Source organism: Spinacia oleracea, chromosome 1, assembly GCF_020520425.1.
Source record: "Spinacia oleracea cultivar Varoflay chromosome 1, BTI_SOV_V1, whole genome shotgun sequence".
Classification (NCBI taxonomy): Eukaryota; Viridiplantae; Streptophyta; class Magnoliopsida; order Caryophyllales; family Amaranthaceae; genus Spinacia; species Spinacia oleracea.
In genome coordinates this window covers 91,467,768-91,481,738 of record NC_079487.1, presented here as the reverse complement: position 1 = coordinate 91,481,738, position 13,971 = coordinate 91,467,768, and the positions used below count along the sequence as shown (strand labels likewise).

The following is a 13,971-nucleotide window of genomic DNA, read 5'->3' as shown; positions in this document are numbered from 1 at the left end:
TGTTGCATGATTAAGGATTTTAGTTCACTTAAAATCTAACCAACATAGTAAGAGCCTTAAGTTCCAAATTTAAAAATTGAGTTAAAAGGTGCCATGCCAAAATATACACTTGCTTGGATATCCTTTACATCAATCTAGTAATAGTTTTCGCTCAGCGAGGTGTTACTTATTGGTCCTAAAGGGGCAAGGTACACAAATAATTGTGAGTACATGTTAGTTTTGGTGAAACTCAACGATATAAGTAAGGAGTCCTTTTATGTCGTGGCAAAATCGATAGGTTTACCTAATAAGTTCTTAGACGTACCTATCAACCAAGAATAGTTTCTAGACTATTAGCAAAAGGCTTTTGCTTACCTAAGATGTTTTAGGATTAAGTCGACAAACTGTGCTTAGTTCTTCAATGATTTTAGGATCTTGGAATCATTTTATTCACACCTGCCGGAACACATAACTTGAATAAAATGCTTAATAAACATTGAATTATGCATGTATGCTAGAATTTAAGTTTATTAAGAGAAACTGTGAATGGTTATTTATCTGTTTATTCTTTTCAATTGTAGTTTTTAATATGGCAAACAACAATCAAAACATCATCATGGGTTCTGAGCTTATGGTCAAGCTGAACCTGGCAAATTTTCTTGAATGGGAAGCTAAGCTAGTTGAAATAGTCAAACTCAATGGACTTGAGTATGTACTATAACATCCCATGCCAAGCTACTATGCCAGAGACATGACCCCTGAGAGATTTTACGCCTGGGATGCGGATCTCAAAAAGGTTATGAGTCTCATGCTGAACAATATCCCTGATGATTGGGCTAGAAGGTTTGTAGCCTATGAACCTTTTACGCTCATCAAGAATCTGAGGGATATCTGTCGTGGAAGCACGGAGGACAGGGACCTGAACGTCCATAAGTTGATTGAATCAATGTCTGGTCTAAAGGTTAGTTCTCCCAACAGGTGTTATAGGATGGAGGTCCAAGAAACACATGTTCAGCTCCTTCGCACTAAACAGAGGGTAAGCGTCCCACTGAGGTTCCATGTGGATCTTATGCGTTCATACTTTGATCGCCTAAGTCTACTAGGAACACCAATAAGCGAAAGGATGGCAGTCTCTATCTTGCTCAATTCACTACACAGTGGGTTTGGTCGCTTCAAGCAACTATACCTAAGTGAACCAAGAGAAGAAACAGTTGCAGAATTTGTTCACCTTGTCAGAAAGGCTGAAATAATACTGGACTGTGAAGCCAAAGATTTACTCAAGGCTAGAAGGAGACCGTTCAAGAAAGGTGGAAAGTCCAAGGGCAATGCTAAATCAAAGCAGGACAAGTCCACATCAAGCTGTCTTTATTGTGATGGAATAGGCCATTACAAAAGAGAATGTCCAAAGCTAAAGGAAGATCAGAAGAACGGAACAGTCGTTCCATCTTCAGGTATTTTCGTTATAGACTGTATACTTGCTAATTCAACTTCTTGGGTATTAGATACAGGTTGTGGCTCACACTTATGTTCCAATCCACAGGGACTAAGAAGAAGTAGAAAGTTGAGCAAGGGTGAAGTCGACCTACGAGTGGGAAATGGAGCACGGATTGCTGCATTAGCTGTAGGAACTTACTATTTGTCGTTGCCCTCCGGGCTAGTTTTAGAACTGGAAGATTGTTTCCATGTTCCAAGTCTTACTAAAAACATCATTTCAGTTTCTTGCTTAGATGCTAAGGGATTTACCTTTTTAATAAAAGACAATAGTTGTTCGTTTTATTTTAAAGAGATGTTTTATGGATCTGCTAGATTAGTCAATGGACTTTATTTATTAGATCACGACAAACAAGTTTATAACATAAATACCAAAAAGGCCAAAAAGGATGATTCAGATCTCACCTATCTGTGGCATTGTCGATTAGGCCATAAAACTTAAAATGCTTAGAAAGACTTCAAAAGGAAGGAATTCTAGAACCATTTGACTTAGAGGATTATGGTAAATGCGAATCATGTTTACTTGGCAAAATGACAAAGCAACCTTTCTCTAAAGTTGGAGAAAGAGCAAATGAACTATTGGGTTTAATCCATACAGATGTATGTGGACCAATGAGTACAAATGCTAGAGGTGGTTTCAGCTACTTTATCACTTTCACTTATGACTTCAGTAGGTATGGTTATGTCTACCTAATGAAGCATAAGTCTGAATCCTTTGACAAATTCAAGGAATTTCAGAGTGAAGTAGAGAATCAATTAGGCAAGAAGATTAAGGCACTGCGGTCTGATAGAGGCGGTGAATATCTGAGCTATGAATTTGACGACCATCTGAAAGAATGTGGAATTCTATCAGAATTGACTCCTCCTGGAACACCACAATGGAACGGTGTGTCGGAACGGAGGAACAGAACCTTGCTAGACATGGTCAGGTCAATGATGGATCAGGCCGAACTTCCATTAGAATTTTGGGGACATGCACTAAATACAGCTACACTCACTATAAATAGAGCTCCGTCTAAAGCTGTCGAAAAGACTCCATACGAATTATGGTTTGGAAAGCCTCCAAATGTGTCTTTTCTTAAGATTTGGGGATGTAAAGTATACGTCAAACGATTAATTTCAGACAAACTTCATCCAAAATCTGACAAATGTATCCTTGTGGGCTATCCAAATGAAACAAAGGGGTATTACTTCTACAATACATCTGAGAACAAGGTGTTTGTTGCTCGAGATGGTGTCTTTTTGGAGAAAGATCACATTTCCAAAATGACAAGTGGGAGAAAAGTAGACCTCGAAGAAATTCGAGACGAACAACAAACTCTAGAGAATGCTCAAGATGACATTCAGGATGAAACTCAGAGATCTTTAGAAGAATCTGGTGAGAATCATGGTCAATCTAGAAATGTTACCCCGCGTAGATCGCAAAGATATAGATCTCAACCGGAAAGGTACTTAGGTATTTTGACGAACGAGAGCTATGACATTCTATTACTTGAAAGTGATGAACCTGCGACTTACAAACAAGCTATGACGAGCCCTAGCTCCAAGCAATGGCAAGAAGCCATGCAATCTGAATTAGACTCCATGTCTGAAAACCAAGTATGGGATTTGGTCGATTTGCCAGATGGCTACCAAGCCATTGGAAGCAAATGGGTTTTCAAACTGAAAAAGGACAAGGATGGGAAACTTGAAGTTTTCAAAGCTAGATTGGTTGCAAAAGGTTACAGGCAAGTCCACGGTGTGGATTATGATGAAACCTTTTCACCAGTTGCAATGCTAAAGTCTATTCGGATAATGTTAGCAATCGCTGCATATTACGATTACGAAATATGGCAGATGGATGTCAAAACTGCTTTCTTAAACGGCGTTTTAACAGAAACTGTGTTTATGACACAGCCTGAAGGTTTTGAGGATCCAAAGAATGCTAAAAAGGTATGCAAGCTAAAGAAATCAATCTACGGATTGAAGCAGGCATCCAGGAGCTGGAATATACGTTTTGATGAAGCAGTCAGTGACTTTGGTTTCATCAAGAACGCAGACGAATCTTGTGTATACAAGAAGGTCAGTGGGAGCAAAATTGCTTTCCTAGTATTATATGTCGACGACATATTACTTATCGGAAATGACATTCCTATGTTGAACTCTGTCAAGATTTGGCTTGGGAAATGTTTTTCGATGAAGGATCTAGGAGAAGCACAGTACATATTGGGCATCAAGATTTACAGAGATAGATCTAAAAGGATGATTGGACTTAGTCAAAGCACTTATATCAATAAGGTGCTTGATAGGTTCAAGATGGCGGACTCCAAGCGAGGCTACCTACCCATGTCTCATGGAATGACTCTAAGCAAGACTCAGTGCCCAAAAACACTTGATGAGCGTAGACGAATGAATGGGATTCCATATGCATCATTGATTGGTTCAATAATGTATGCTATGATATGTACACGCCCGGATGTTGCGTACGCACTTAGTGCTACGAGCAGATACCAGTCAGACCCAGGAGAGGCGCATTGGACTGCTGCCAATAACATTCTGAAGTACCTGAAAAGGCACAAAGATGACTTCCTGGTCTATGGTGGAGATGATGAATTAAATGTTAAAGGCTATACGGACGCAAGTTTCCAAACGGACAAAGATGATTTCAGATCACAGTCTGGGTTTGTCTTCTGCCTCAACGGAGGAGCAGTAAGCTGGAAAAGTGCTAAGCAAAGCACCATTGCGGATTCTACAACTGAAGCGGAGTACATTGCTGCACATGAAGCAGCAAAGGAAGCTATATGGCTAAGGAAGTTCATAGGTGAACTTGGTGTAGTCCCCTCCATTAAAGGACCAATAGCCCTGTATTGTGACAATAACGGAGCTATTGCACAGGCAAAAGAGCCTAGACACCACCAGAGAGTCAAGCATGTACTTCGTAGATTTCACCTTCTACGAGAGTTCGTTGAAAGAAAAGAAGTCGAGATAAGCAAAAATGGAACTGATGACAACATATCAGATCCATTAACTAAACCTCTGCCGCAGGCGAAGCACAACTCGCACACTGCAGCTATGGGAATCAAGCATATTGGAGAATGGCTTTGATGTCTCTGTTTAATGTTTTGAAGTTTTAGAGTTTAAATCTTTGTAAAACATTATTGGTTAATCATTCACAATAAATGAAAAGAATTCATTTTTCCATTTAATTTGTGGTTTATTAAATGATGAGTCCCTTCAATTTGACGATATATTCAAGATAGACTGTCAGGACCAGTCCTGTGACTAAGAAATGTCTATCAAGTGAACTTGAATGTCAAAGGTTGAAATGGTCCCTAGTCGGAGTTTTCTATAAAAATGGACGCATAGAAAACGTTAGACGACTAGAATGCAAGATGACTAGTAGTTCTGTTTCTTGAACTATGTGGACATGGCAATGTCATAATCATTTGCATAGATACTTACTTTGGGAAGACTAGTATCGGACAAGACCTATGAAACTTTACTGTAAGAGATGAAAGTCTGTCATAAGTAAATTTCATTAAATTATTAGACACTAAATCCTCAATACCTGAGTGATTTGAGATTACTTGTTTGAGAACTGGTTGCTTTGACGTTGACCAACCGTCGCACCGTAAAAGGAGGCTATAAAGGCAACGCTCAGGTAATCACCTATCAAACGAAGTCTAATCTCAAGATCGCAAGATTGGGATTGTCCTCCCATAAATCGGGATGAGATGCTTAAAAGTTGTACAAGGCCACTCGGAGAGCTAGAAACTGTGAAATGCATGGCCGTGCTCGGATGAATCATAGGCTATGATTATCTGTTTATTTGATCAGTTGAACTCTGAAACCGAGGAACACCTCTGGACATAATAAGGATGACAACTCTTACCTTATGTTCAAGAGCAAGCATCGAGCGACAAAGGAATTAGTAAATGCACACTTGTCCCTAAGGACAAGTGGGAGACTGAAGGAAATAATGCCCTTGGTCCAAGTATGCATTCTATGTTAAGTCTAATAAATGCGGTTCAGTATTAATTAACAAGTTAATAATTCAGTGAGATCAAGTGAGCTTAATGCCTAGCTAGAGGCCGCTTCAGTTCAAGTGGAATTAATAATATTAATCCACAGCTTACTCTTGACTGAACCCGTAGGGTCACACAAATAGTACGTAAACGGATCAAGTATTTAATGGCATTAGATACTCCATCTATGGATATTCGGAATCGACGGATCTTGGTTTCAGTGGGAGCTGAGATCGTCACAGGCAAGAAATGAATACTCCGGAAACGATGATATTGCCGGAAACGGAAATATGGATCGTATCGGAAATATAAATATTATCCAAGTCGTAGATGTTGCCGGAAACGGAAACATGGTACGTATCGGAAAATATTATCGGAAATGGAAATATTACCAGAATCGGAAATATTGCCGGAAACGGAAATATTGTCAGAATCGGAAATATTATCGGAATCGGAAAATAATTCCGGAAACGGAAATATTAAATATTTGTTCGAAACGGAAATTGATTCCGGAATCGGAAATATTAAATATTGTTCGTATCGGAAATGAATTCCGGAACCGGGAATTTAATCGGAATCGTATCGTACGAATTAGCATCGGACGAGGCCTGCCGGACGAAGGCCCAGCACGAAGTCGGGCCATCGCCCAGCAAGCCAAACGCGCGCCCAGCCAAGGCAGCGCCTAGGCCCACCGCAAGGCAGGCCCAGCGCGCGCCAAGGCCATGGCCTCGCTGCGTGGGCTGCTGCTCGCACGCACACGCATGGGCGGCCCATCGTGGCTGCCGTGCGTGTGTGAGTTTGTGTTCATGCACGATTCCTAAAACTATTAGAATTAGTATATGATTAAATTCCTATTCCTAAAAGGATAAATTAATTAATTAGAGTTCTTGTAGGATTCTAAGTTTAATTAATTCGTATCCTACTAGGATTCCAATTCCCTTTCCATAACTCTATAAATACGTGCCTAGGGTCACATATTTTAAGAGATTAATTCAAGTATTCAAAAGTGAGTTTTAAGAGAAAAATTCAGCCACATTCCTTGCTCAATAGTGCCGAAAATTCTAGTACCTTAAGGGCGATTCTAGTTGGTCAATCTTAAGGCGGATCCGGACGTGCTGTGGACTATCTACGGAGGGACGACACTTGGAGTCCTAAAGACTTGTTCTTGTTCGGTTCGGGCGCAGCTAGGGAAGGCACGCAACAAAGAGTATGCATCTAAATTATGCTATATGATTATGTGTAAATAATATGTATTCCTGGCTTAATGGTTGTTTCCGCATGATTTATGTATTGTCATATGTATCATAACCTAACAAACACTACCAATAATCTTAGCATATTCAGATTGGCTAACAGGATCACCATTATTTTTCTTTAAGTGGATGCTTGGATCATAGGGAGTCCTAACTGGATCGACGTCAAAAGAGTTAAACTTTTTAAGTAATTTTTCAACATAGTGAGCTTGGCTAAGACAAATGCCATTTGGAGTTCTCTTGATTTTTACTCCTAAAATCACATCTGCCTCACCCATATCTTTCATTTCAAATTTAGAACTTAGAAAACTTTTTGTCTCATTTACACGATCCAAGTTAGTCCCAAAAATTAACATATCATCCACATAAAGACAAATAATCACACAACCATCAGAATCATGCTTAGAGTAAACACAAGAATCACCTTCATTTACATGGAACCCATTACCTGTCATAGTCTTGTCAAATTTGTCATGCCATTGCTTTGGAGCTTGCTTAAGCCCATACAAAGACTTGACTAATTTTCAAACCTTATTCTCTTGACCAGGAACAACAAACCCTTCTGGTTGAACCATGTAAATTTCCTCATCCAAATCACCATTTAAAAATGCAGTTTTAACATCCATTTGATGCACAACAAGATCATGAATGCAAGCAAGAGCAATCAAATTTCTAATAGTAGCAATTTTAGTGACAAGAGAGTAAGTATCAAAATAATCAACACCATGCCTTTGGGTGAATCCCCTTACCACAATTCTAGCCTTATACTTGTCAATGGATCCAGTGGATTTCAATTTTTTCCTAAAGATCCATTTACAAGTAATGGGCTTGCAACCCCTAGGCAAATCAACCAACTCTCAAGTATTTTTACTTAGGATTGACTGAAGTTCACTATCTATTGCCTCTTTCCAAAACACTGCATCAACAGATTTCATAGCCTCTTCATAGGTTCTAGGATCATCTTCCAAAATAAAGACATAAACAAAGTCATCATCAATCAAGTAAGGTTCAGTTAAGAAAGTAGTAATAAAATCATCACCATAACTGGTTTCCTTTCTTGCCCTCTTGCTCCTCCTTGGCTCCAATTCAGAATTCACATTAGAGGTGGGAGGAGCAGCAACAGGCATACTGGAAGAAGTGTTAGAAGAAGGCACATCATTGATACAAGATATTTTCAAAGGAAATACAGTTTCAAAAAACTCGGCATCTCTTGCCTCAATGATGTTACCACCTGCATAAGAATTGTTAGCACCCTTAACAAGAAAACGATATGCAGCACTTTGGTAAGCATAACCAATAAAAATACAATCAACAGTTTTAGGACCAATCTTGTCCCTTTTGAAGCTGGGTATAGCCACCTTTGCTAGACACCCCCACACTTTCAAGTAACTTAGGTTAGGTGCACGACCCTTCCATATTTCATATGGAGTCTTGTCTAGCTTCTTGTGAGGTACCCTGTTCAAAACATGACAAGCAGATAATATAGCTTCCCCCCACATGTTATCAGAAAACCCAGAACTAATAAGCATAGAATTCATCATGTTCTTCAATGTTCTGTTCTTCCTTTCAGCAATCCCGTTCTGCTCGGGTGTGTAGGGAGCCGTTGTCTCATGTATGATCCCATTCTGCTCACAAAATGCCTTAAGAGTGTTAGGGTCATACTCACCACCCCTATCACTCCTAAGTCTCTTGATCTTCCTATCAAGTTGGTTCTCCACTTCGGCCTTGTATTTGAGGAACATTTCCTCAGCCTCATCTTTTGACCTGAGAAGATAAACCATGGTAAATCTTGAGCAGTCATCAACAAAAGTAATATAATACCTTTTACCACCCCTGCTCTCATAATTTTTAAAATCCCCCAAGTCACTATGAACAAGCTCTAGTACTTCAGTTTGTCTATCTATTGATTTAAATGGCTTCTTTGCAAACTTGGCCTCAACACATACTTCACATTTTGCAAAATCAGTTTTAGAAAAACTGGGGATCAAATTAAGTTGTTTAAGCTTTTTAATTGAAGCAATGTTGAGATGACCCAACCTTGCATGCCATAAATCAATAGACTCAGCAATATAAACAGAAGAAGTACTAGCATTCTTATTCATAATTTCAAGTTTGACATCAAGAGTAAATAAACCCCCATTACAGAAACCCTTTCCCACAAACTCCCCATTGTGAGTAATAACAAGCCTATCAGAATCAAATGAAAGCTTCAATCCAGCCTTCATTAGCAAGCTACCAGAAATCAGGTTCCTACGCATTTCTGGAACATGCAACACATTGGTAAGAGTAATAAGTTTTCCAGAGGTAAGAGTGAGAACGATCTTCCCTTTGCCTTGAACAGTTGCAGAAGATGAATTACCCATGAAGACATTTTCACCATCAATTTTTTCGTAGGTAGTGAACATGTCTTTGTTGGTGCAGATGTGTCTCGTTGCTCCAGTATTTACGATCCATTCAGCAACATTACCTGTCAAGTTAGCTTCTGAAACAACAGCAATAAAATGGTTAGGATTAGAAACTTCATTAGCTTCAGCAAGGTTGGCTTGGTTCTGATCCGGCTTCTTCTTGGATCTGCAATCTACAGACTTGTAACCAGTTTTCCCACATTCAAAACATTTCCCCTTGAACTTATACTTCATTGGTTTCCCTTGAGGCTTGAAAGGACTGCCCTTTCCCTTAAACCTATCAGAATATGCATTAGGCTTAGGTTCTACAAGGTTAGCCTTAGCGGAACCGGAAAACACAGATTGACCCTTATCCTTAATACGATTTTCCTCCTCAATTTTCAGGTGACCTACAAGCTCCTCTAAGGTAAGGTCCTTCTTTTTATGCATCAACTGATTACGAAAATCTTTCCAAGAGGGTGGGAGTTTCTCAGTTAAAACTATAGCAAGAGTAATATCACAAATACCCAAACCCTCGGCAGCCATAGCAAAGCAAATATTTTCATAAGCATGAATCTGATCAATAATTGGTTTATCATCTTGAACTTGAAAACCTAACCACTTACTGACACAATAACGCTTAGTACCAGCATCATCAGTTCCATACTTCTTTTCTAATGCATCCCAAATATCCCTAGCATGACCAAACCCCATATAGATATCAAGCAATGCATTCGACGTATGATGCAGCAACATGCCCTTACATGTCCTATCATCTTTAGCAAATTTCAACTCAAAAGCATGCAATTCAGTTTCATCATCAGGTTCGACAACATCATCAAGCACATAAGCAATCTCAATTTGTTCTAAATAGAATCGCATCCTAACAGCCCAACGTTTATAATTCTTGCCATCAAGAGGTTCTAACTTAGACATATCAAGAATCATGAATTTCGAAGTCAAAGCCATAAGAATCGTCTTTTAGATTGTTGCGACTAAACCAAAAATTAGAACAAACTTATCTGATTCGATGAACTGAACGAAGAACAATTGTTGCGTCGTGGACACCCACTGTCCTAAAAGACGATTCCGCGCTACCTCCCGGTGCAGTAGAACAGAATGCGGTCGCCCTTCACGATTAGCGCAACTCCGACGTTGTGTGCACTCACAAAGCCGGATGGAGTCAGAACGTATGCCCAAAACCGAGAGCAATTTTTTGTGAGAGAAAGAATGTGTTTTCGTATTTGTGTGAATGATTTTCAGTGTTTGAAGGAAACTAAAACTCTGATTTAAGTAATCAGAAGGAGAGCAACTCAACAGACAAAAACGACTGAGGGAATGAATATTGCAACAGCAAAAAACGGTCAGAAACATTGAATGTAGTAACGGACGTAATTAATGGTAATTAATCCAACGGTTACGTAATCAATACAGATTCCCGTAACAATGACTTAACCAAAACGGTCCAGTTACCAAAAAGAATAGGGTTGACCCACAAAACCCACCTCACGCCCGCATTCCCAAGTACCGAGTACCGAGTACCGAGTACCGAGGCCCGAGGCCCGGGCCCGGCCCGGCGCGCGCGCGCGTGTGTGATGTTATCCATACCACTCTCACGCTTTCTTAAACAAGAGTTAAACTCATTCCCCAATTAATAAACAAGGAGAATATGAAGAGTTTTTTCCATGTGGGACTCTTTTATTTTCACTCACTTTTTTCCCTTTGTGTTTCCCAATGAGAATTTCCAACAAATTCTTCATATATTTAACAATTTATTTTTGTCTTGCGAAACCCCACGCGTAGCGTGCGGTCTAAGCAACACTAGTTGATTAAAAAAGCACTTACATGTCTTCAGAAAACATTCCAGCTGGAAAGACAATCTAAACAACTTATTCCCTCGTTAGAAATGATATAGTATGTAATATTTGTCAACAACAACAAGCGTCTGTAGTCCAACGGTTAGGATAATTGCCTTCCAAGCAATAGACCCGGGTTCGACTCCCGGCAGACGCATTTTGTTACCCCCTTTTCCTTTTTGATCTTTTTGATCTTGATACTGGAGTTTGAGAAAGATGATCGATCCGTTAAGAAGGGACATGATGGCCGTTTTCATCTGACTTGTGCAGATTGTGAAGGATATACAACGAAGCAGACGACAGGAAAATGCAGACAGCATAACTCAGCAGATCCATGCCAGTGGCTATTGTCACCATCTTGCTCCTCTCGAACATCTTTACTATGAGAATCATCACAATGACGTGTCCCACTTTTGTTTTCAGTTCGCCAAGGGAGCTAATTTTCATCCACCTAGGCCTCTCCTGAAATTTGTAAACACCATATATTGTAACTTCGGAAAGAAACATAAAAAAGTTAAAGAGTTGGTGTAATCTGCAATCACCTTCAGAGCGAACATTCCAAACAAGGATGAGCCCTTCAGGGCCCTATCAGAACTTGGATGCACATCGCCAGAGGAATTACTGATGAATAACCCATACAAACCCATAGCAAATACCAACATAACAGTTCCGGCAAGATACACATCTGCATACCAACAAATTTCATCAAAACAAGGATACACTTTATGATCTAAACAGGTCAATCTTGCTTGCCCTCCTCAAACTTTGAGGAAATAAAGGACAAGAAACAAGATCAGTATGCAGAGAAAACGATTCAGTTTAAGTAACTTTTTTTTAAGGTTTAAGCAAAATGACATGGAGAATGGAGAGGGAAAGAATTCTCACCAATAGCTTCCACCAACCGGAGGACCATATTTCCACTGTGATTTCCTTTGAGACAGGATGTCCAATAAATTCTATACGCGTCAGCAACATATACACAACCCTGCAGACATCAAATGTAACCTATGTCTCATATTTCATCTCATAGAACGAGTTTGTGATATTGCTCACAAAGCTCAATTTACTGAATAAAGATATTACATGAGTACATGATACTGCAATGTATACCAAGGGTAGACAGAAAATTACATTCATGAAACATAGCACTGAACCAGCTAGTGACCCTCCAACAGCAAGAAGTGCCAAGAACCGGAAGTCGAATATAATCTGCAAAGAAAAGAGCAAGGATTTGAGACATAGTGAGGATGACCTCAAAAACTGATAACATCACATGATCAACACATAAGCAGCTTCATTCTTGCAATGAAAAAATTGTCAAACTATGCTGTCTGTAACAAACAAAGCTGAAATCGTCTAAACATGATTAAGCATAAGGAGTTCAGGTTGTACGAGTTTAGAGCTCCTCGGAGGACCGGGAGAAGTTGTATTAAGAACCCTGCAAGAGGGCCTTATCATTACCAAATTTAGAAATGATTAGTAAACTGATTAATGGCAACACTTGAAAATTAACACAATAACACAATAACATCAAATGACACTAATTTCAGTTTCACAGCTGCACGTGTGCACATTCCCCATTGCAATTAACAAGAAAAACAGAGAAATTAAATTAACCCCAACACTTAATTAACCCTAAAACACCACAATAAGATCAAAAGATTTACCCTTTCAATAGTAGACTCAGCGGATTGAACAAATTTAACAAAAGGGCTCCCATTAGCAGAGTTACTTAGATTAGGGTTTGATGAATTGGGGGAATTTCCGACAAGTGGGGTAACCGATTCACTGGGAGATGGCGGCGTTGCTGAAGATGCTGAGCTCAAAGAAACGATTCGAGAGCGAGAAAAATCGAATCGTTTCGTAAATCTAGGTGCGTAATTTGTCTTTTTTATTATGGGTGATGAAAAACATGGATGTAAAGAAGTTGATGAGTTGATCATAGCAAAACCCATTCGATTTTTTTTTTTAATAAAGTTTTTGGATTTGGAAATGAAGAATTGAGAAAAGTGAAAGAAATATCGAAGTCTATGATTGAAGGAGGAAAAATCTGTGATGGGCCCCACAAAAATTTTGGAAGTTATTGTTGGCGGGAATGGACCGTTGGAGAAGATGAACATAATGATCTGATTATGGCGGGTGAATCAACTGTAGCCAACCAATTATTATACACGATTTAAATATACTTGAGTGCAGAAAACGACAAACGTGGTACCATTCGCAAAATCACAACTCAATTTGAGTTGTCAAAGGATGGGATTCACAATTCACATGATTGATGAGTAATAATCGAGTTAGTAGAGACATGAATTTGGTGGACTGTGTAAGAATATCTTTAGAAATACAATATACTACTCCCAAGTCCAAAATCGTGAATCATGAGTAAAGCTTCAAAATTGGTAGAAGGAGGGAACCATGAAACACGACTTCGTGCCTGCTGTGTTGAGCAGTTGAGCTTATTTTTTTCATGTCTACATGTGCTCGTGTTTATTGTGTTGTGTCTCGGGCTAACATTATCAGTGCCTTTAAGATAAGTGAATCTCTATTCTACAGGAGAATTTTTGTAGTCAATTTAGCAATTGCACTTTTGGTGTCCCCTATGAAATAGAATAAAGTACCCCTATTAACCACAAATTATATTATTATTAGTTTATTAAATGCATTCGAAAGGGAAATAGAGAAATCAGTTAATACCCTACAAAATCACGTCATTGGAGAAACAAAAGGCAAAGAATCAGGAATAAAAAGGATAACATTTACACTAATATAAACCGTGGACCAGGGCAAAAGAGTAATAACCTGTGATGGGAGTGTCACCTGCCTTTATTCAAGTATATAAACCATTTAAAAAACATTCTTCAGTTTTTGTGGTTTCATTTTCTGCAATTTCTCTCTCCTCTCTCAACTTCTCTCTCATCTTTCAACTGCTCTCTCAACTTCTCTCTCCTCTGCTGCTCTCAACTGCTCTCTTAATTTCACTCTTCGTTTCAGTTTCAACAATAAT

At 39.2% G+C, this 13,971-nt stretch overlaps 1 protein-coding gene and 1 non-coding gene across 2 annotated transcripts; one reads left to right on the top strand and one right to left on the bottom strand.

Moving 5' to 3' along the window:
- Positions 1-10,852: 10,852 nt before the first annotated feature.
- On the bottom strand, positions 10,853-13,017 carry LOC110776330 (uncharacterized). Its single transcript, XM_021980881.2, has 5 exons — positions 12,635-13,017; positions 12,099-12,176; positions 11,853-11,952; positions 11,510-11,652; positions 10,853-11,429 (listed from the first exon to the last, which is right to left on the bottom strand). The coding sequence occupies exons 1-5, from the start codon at positions 12,920-12,922 to the stop codon at positions 11,196-11,198; spliced, it is 843 nt and encodes a 280-aa protein (XP_021836573.1). The 5' UTR covers positions 12,923-13,017; the 3' UTR covers positions 10,853-11,195.
- Positions 11,053-11,124, top strand: TRNAG-UCC (transfer RNA glycine (anticodon UCC)). The gene has a single exon. It is a non-coding gene; the product is annotated as a tRNA-Gly (tRNA).
- Positions 13,018-13,971: the final 954 nt, after the last annotated feature.

What these genes read in the sequence shown, in the direction of transcription:
- LOC110776330 (XM_021980881.2), bottom strand. Translation starts at nt 12,922, where the DNA reads ATGGGTTTTGCTATGATCAACTCATCAACTTCTTTACATCCATGTTTT. An exon ending in CAGTGCTATGTTTCATGAAT is followed by an intron (nt 11,953 to 12,098) that starts GTAATTTTCTGT and finishes TGATGTCTGCAG; the next exon opens with GGTTGTGTATATGTTGCTGA. An exon ending in TTGGAATGTTCGCTCTGAAG is followed by an intron (nt 11,430 to 11,509) that starts GTGATTGCAGAT and finishes TACAAATTTCAG; the next exon opens with GAGAGGCCTAGGTGGATGAA.